Source organism: Grammomys surdaster, unplaced genomic scaffold (assembly GCF_004785775.1).
Source record: "Grammomys surdaster isolate TR1022 unplaced genomic scaffold, NIH_TR_1.0 125742, whole genome shotgun sequence".
NCBI lineage: Eukaryota > Metazoa > Chordata > Mammalia > Rodentia > Muridae > Grammomys > Grammomys surdaster.
In genome coordinates this window covers 1,092,132-1,098,131 of record NW_021620574.1, presented here as the reverse complement: position 1 = coordinate 1,098,131, position 6,000 = coordinate 1,092,132, and the positions used below count along the sequence as shown (strand labels likewise).

General features: G+C 57.0%; 1 protein-coding gene across 1 annotated transcript in view; it reads left to right on the top strand.

Moving 5' to 3' along the window:
• Positions 1 to 336: 336 nt before the first annotated feature.
• Kcnh3 (potassium voltage-gated channel subfamily H member 3) overlaps positions 337 to 6,000 on the top strand; it is a 16,973-nt gene continuing 11,309 nt past the window's right edge. The window contains exons 1-7 of the mRNA XM_028788256.1: positions 337 to 567; positions 1,819 to 2,052; positions 2,484 to 2,618; positions 3,381 to 3,514; positions 3,935 to 4,178; positions 4,551 to 4,708; positions 4,797 to 5,004. Of these exons, the coding sequence (XP_028644089.1) occupies positions 492 to 567; positions 1,819 to 2,052; positions 2,484 to 2,618; positions 3,381 to 3,514; positions 3,935 to 4,178; positions 4,551 to 4,708; positions 4,797 to 5,004 (1,189 nt within the window). The 5' untranslated portion in view covers positions 337 to 491. The remainder of the gene's footprint in view (positions 568 to 1,818; positions 2,053 to 2,483; positions 2,619 to 3,380; positions 3,515 to 3,934; positions 4,179 to 4,550; positions 4,709 to 4,796; positions 5,005 to 6,000) is intronic.

Sequence of the window (6,000 nt, the reverse complement as noted above, 5' to 3'; positions counted from 1 at the left end):
AGGGGAGGGGGATCCCTCCGCAGGAGGCCTGTCTCTTTAAGGAGGCGGCCCTGACTGGGTGTGCCCCGTCTCCATGGTTACCCCGGTGCAGGCGGCGGTGCGGGAGGTAGGCTGCCGCTTCTCCCCGACAGACGGAGGGAGCTGCGGGGACCCGGCGTTGAGTCGAACCCGAGCGGGAGCCACCCCGCCAGCAGAAACAGGAGCCGCGGGCGGACGAAAGGTGCAGAGTGAGCGGTGGCCGCGGGGCCTGCAGCCCGAAACCCGTGGGCGACAAGGGGTCGCGCGCGCGCCATGACCCAGCCCCGACGGCGCGGACGCCCCCTCGCGCGCCGGCAGCTGCTGGGGCCTGCGAGCCTGGGCCGGGCATAGCCCCCCGACGGCTACCCTAGGGGGCGCGGGGCCCGGCGGGGGGCGGCCGAGCCAGGCGCCCTCCCCCGGCGCTGAGTCCCCGCGCCCCGGAGGGATGGGGCGGACGGCCCCCGCCGCCTAAGATGCCGGCCATGCGGGGGCTCCTGGCGCCGCAGAACACCTTCCTGGACACCATCGCCACCCGCTTCGACGGGACGCGTGAGTCAGGCCCTAGCTCCCTGGCTTCCGGGGAGTAATCCACTGTCCGAACCGCCACCTGCTGCTTGGTGCCCACCGGCCATCCCCTTCCTCACTCCTCTCGAAGCTAGGGCCAGCCTCTCCTTCCAGTAACTGAAGGTTTCCCGGAGGTTTTCAGGGTCAGATGCTAGCAGATGTCCCTAGGTGCGGGGCCCGGGATGAGTCAATCTGATCCATCCCATCCTCAGACCTGGTGAGGTTGCGAAGGCCGAGTCGGGTGAAGCGCGGAACCCGTACTGGTGGACAGCGCAGAGGGCTCACAACCCAGATTTAGAAATAAGATTTGCAAAGGAAGGTAGAGTAGGCGGGATTCAGCAGAGAACTGTGTCTGCAAGCGCGCCGCACTGTCTAAACCCATCGCTCGGAATGCCCATCCAGCCCCAAAGAAGCTGACTCGGGGACTCCCATCCGGACTGGGCGGGCGAGTTTGGAAAAAGCAACTTGAGCTTCCAGATTCTGAGTTCCTCTGGCTCTGAACACAGGGAAGTCATGAAAACAGGGTCCCTCCCCCTCTCTCAGTGGGGCTTCCCACTTGTGACAAGCATTCTCCCTCCTGTTGTAGACAGCCTGTAGGAACTCATCACAGAGCCCCCCCCCCCCCCCCCAGGCTTCTCCATCTGCTTTGGGCTTGAAGCCTGCTGATTCAGCACCCCTCACTCCCCAAGACATGCTTGGCTCCTGGCTCTGTTGTTCAACCACTATCCACACAGCGCCATTCTTGATTGCGTTCAATAGTCCTTGAGCCAGGGCGTGGAGTGGGGGTGCGAACACAGCATAGGATGGACGGTGACCTGCTTCCCAGACCAAGTGGGTCTCCGTGGGAGGAGCCACACAACCAGCCTAGTTATCCAGTTAGCTAGTGAGCCTGGCAGAAGCCGGGTGGGCCCAGAGCAGGTGGTGCAGTCTTTTGGAAATCCCCAGCCCTACCCCTTATTCAAACTGCTCAGGACACTTTCCACAGCAGTGCCCACGCGAGACTGCATCCAGCAGTCCGCATTGACATCTGCTGATCCTCAAATACGCTCATATTCATTCAGCGGGGGTCAGCCCTTGGGGACACTGATGCACAGGTGTACCTGCTAAGTCTCATTCATGAACAGGTCTTGACCAGCACACATAGCATTCCTTGGGGATGAAAACCCACCCTTTGGTGGGTTTCGCAGGTAGTTTGGAAAGCTGGCAGGTGAAGGTGCCCTTCCTGTTCTCTTGCAGACAGTAACTTCGTGCTGGGCAACGCCCAGGTGGCGGGGCTCTTCCCTGTGGTCTACTGCTCCGATGGCTTCTGTGACCTCACGGGTTTCTCCAGAGCTGAGGTCATGCAGCGAGGCTGTGCCTGCTCCTTCCTCTATGGGCCGGACACCAGTGAGCTGGTCCGACAACAGATCCGAAAGGCCCTGGATGAGCACAAAGAATTCAAGGCTGAGCTGATCCTGTACCGGAAGAGCGGTAAGGCGCTATGGCACCAATTTCCCTCACCTTCAGTGCTACTATGCTGGACAGGGCGCCCACCCATTCACGGTCTCTCTTCCTTTCCCTTTCTATCTTCCCATGTATCCATCTGCCCTTCTATCCCTTTCTCTGCCCCTACCTCTGGTCCTGGGCTCCATCCTCCCATGCTGGTCTCATTCTCCGCCCGCTTCCAATCTTCTATTTCTCATATTCAGAAGGGGGAGGGGAGCCACCCCATGTCAGTGTGTCTGACAGTAATGTCTGCTCCCTTTTCTCCCCCTCCCAAGCCTTGTCCTGACTGAACCCACACTGCTGCTCTCTCCCCAGGAAGCTCCAGTTCTGCTAGCTTCTTATCAGGGACTGTCCCTAGTTACCTTAGGCAGGACAAGGTAAGAAGAGAAAGCAGCGAAGTCTGTCTCTTTGCCTAGGGCTTCCATTCTGGTGTCTCCTGGATGTGATACCTATAAAAAACGAGAAGGGGGAGGTGGCCCTCTTCCTGGTCTCTCACAAGGACATCAGCGAGACCAAGACCCGAGGAGGCCCTGACAACTGGAAGGAGAGAGGTGTGTGCTCTGTCACATTGATTTAGAAGCAGAGGCTTGGGCTCAGGCTCGGGGTGGGGGGGATCCGTGACACTCAGTGTGGGTTATAGGCACCCACGTCTTGTGCTCACTGGACTCCTCTCTGCCAGTGCTGCTCTGTGTTTAGTCCCGGGATGGGAATCTTGTCCTAACAGGCTAATTGAAACAAAGTTGCAATTGTCAAATAAACTCTACCTGTGCGGGGAACCCCCCCCCCCCCACTAACTAATGAGGCGGAACATACTCACCTGACTTCTTTCTGCACAGCGTGCCTGATTGGGGTGGGGATCCCAGGGCAAAACCCCCTCAATGGGCAAGCTTTCTAAGTCACAGAACCGTCATTAGAAACACTGGTCCAAAATCTCATCACTGTCTGGAGGTGCCGGGAGTACAGTCCACGCCATAGTTCTGCCCTCCGTCAGCCTGGGGTTTGCTGGTGTCGGACATCAGTGTGGGCTCCTCTGGGCTTCCATACCTCTGCTGATGGCTTCCCGCTGGCTCTGCAGCTTGAGACCCTCTTAGAGATTTCCTGGACCTTTCTCCACCGACTCTTTTTCTTGTGTGGCTGGACCCTAGGACTGCATAGTTCTGATTGACAAGTGACCCAGGTGACATGAGGAATCCCTAACCCCTCACTCTGAAAAGACAAAAGGGTCAATGAGCCAGATCATTCCACAGACTAGCAACTAGTGTCCCATGCCTGGGATCTGCAGCTTACTGTCACAGGACCCTCTTTTCTTGCAGGCGGTGGCCGGCGCCGTTATGGTCGAGCAGGATCCAAAGGCTTCAACGCCAATCGGAGGCGGAGCCGGGCTGTCCTCTACCACCTCTCTGGTCACCTGCAGAAGCAACCCAAGGGCAAGCACAAGCTCAATAAGGTGGATTGTGCCCTTGGGTGTGTGTTTGGATTGGGGGCAGGGTGTTGCAGGCTGAGGAGATCCGGGATGGGAGCTAAACTCACCTCAGAGAGAATGTCCAGAAGCCACTTGGGTCCCACCAGACCTTTGTGGGTGGGACCTGGTGAGGGAATAGGTCATGTGTGATCCATCAGACTGCTAAAAGAAAGTCTTGGCTTTGGAGTCAGATGGTCCTGGGTTCAATTCTGTCTCTACTCCTAAGCCATTGTTTGGTTTCATTGTCGGCTCTTCCTGATCCTCAGCCCATACATAAGACACGTGTCAGGACCACTTTGAGAGTGCAGGGTGAGATGGGAGGTGAATGCCCTTCTAAATGCCATCCTGATTTCGCCTCTGTCCATATCCTCTCTTCTCTACCCGGACCCGCCCTTCCTCACTCAGGGGGTGTTTGGAGAGAAGCCAAATTTGCCTGAATATAAAGTCGCTGCTATCCGGAAGTCACCCTTTATCCTGCTGCACTGTGGGGCTCTGAGAGCCACCTGGGATGGCTTCATCCTGCTTGCCACACTCTATGTGGCTGTCACTGTGCCATACAGTGTGTGTGTGAGCACAGCACGGGAGCCCAGTGCTGCTCGTGGCCCACCTAGTGTCTGTGATCTGGCCGTGGAGGTCCTCTTCATCTTAGGTATGTGAGGTCTGTGCCTGCTGCTGCACTCGGGGCCAGGCCCCTTGGGCTTTTATAAAGATGATTCTTTGCATGGTTTCCATTGCCCCACAAGTGTCTCTCTTGTTCTTCCCTGGTTTGTCACCCAGGAGTTTTCCAATCAAGCCTAGATCCTAAAGTTATCTCTGTCAATAAAGTCCTCTAGAGCCCTGAGCTGAGAATAGCTTCAGCAAACCTCAGTTTCCTCCCTCTGTAAAATGGGTACAACAGTGTGTGCATGCTAGAGTTCCAGCTTGGCCACAGATCTGAAAGGCCTGGAGCAGGATCGAGCATTGGCCAGGTCGGTGTGGAGCTATCTCCTCCCCTGTTGCTGATTGCCTATTTTCCACACAGATATTGTGCTGAATTTTCGTACTACGTTTGTGTCCAAGTCAGGCCAGGTGGTATTTGCCCCAAAGTCCATTTGCCTCCACTATGTCACCACCTGGTTCCTGCTGGATGTCATAGCAGCACTGCCCTTTGACCTACTACATGCCTTCAAGGTCAACGTGGTGAGTATGGCTGTGTTGGGTGGTGAGCTTTGGGCTGATACAGGCAGGGTTAGAGTTGGCTTGAGATAACCTCCCTTCCCCATCTTAGTACGTTGGGGCTCACCTACTGAAGACCGTGCGGCTGCTGCGGCTGCTGCGCCTGCTGCCGAGGCTGGACCGGTACTCGCAGTACAGCGCGGTTGTGCTCACCTTGCTCATGGCTGTGTTCGCCCTGCTCGCTCACTGGGTGGCCTGCGTTTGGTTCTACATCGGCCAGCAAGAGATTGAGAGCAGCGAGTCGGAACTGCCCGAGATCGGTACTGCAGGCTGAGAGGAGGGTTTCGTGCATGTCAGAGGGAAGCGTACGGATGTGACTACCTCGTGTGGGAATGTCCGAGAGGGAGTGTGCGTGTGTGATGGCTGCCAACTGTGTGGTGATGGCCTGGGGGAGTCTCAGTCACCCCTAGTGTCCTCCTGGTGACCTTGGTCACATTTCTCAAGCTCTTGCCCAGCTGTGGATGGCCAGGTAAAGACCTCATGGTTTCCTATAAAGCCACCTTCCTTGAAGCTTGTCCCCACAGGTTCTCCAGGCCGCTGCCCCATTTCCTACTGTGTCTTTCACTATGGTGCCTGAATCCACATTCTCCCTGAACCTAAAGGCAGACAGCCTTTTTATCCAGCGCCTTCCCTCCTTCCTTTCTCCTCCTCCCACCCACTCTCTGGGTCTTAACTCTCGCTGAGCGGTTTCACCCTCATGTTTCCACACCATCCACGAGGCTGTGGTGATTTTCTGGGGCTATAAGGCTATAGCCCCTGACTCTGCCAGCCACACTGGCGCTGAGCCCCTCTTCCCAGCCCCTCCAAGTCTCAGAGACTGCAGACGGGTTTCACATGTGTCCCTCCTGCCTCCTCGCAGTGGTTCCTGTCACCAGCCCACTGACATCACCGTAAGGACATCTCAACTTTCACCCTTCCCATTTCTCCAACCCATTGCAGCCATTTCTAACTTCCGATGCATCCCAAACTGAACATGCCTTTTCTTCCGCACCCCTGGTCCTCTGTCGGCTTCTTAACAACTGACATTTGTTGAGTTCCTAGCTGCTTGGGTGGCCTCTCATGTCCAGTGACCTCAGTGGGGTCACCAGCCATTCTTAGAACCTGCTCTGATCAGCTCCCCAAGAGATGATGAGGCACCTGTGAGCCCTTGCCAGGTGCATGGAGACAGGTGTGTGTTCAGAGGACTCACCTGGCCGCTCCCCTGAGCCCGCTAGTTGCCGAGCATGTGGAAACGGGGACACTCCAGCCGTGCCAGC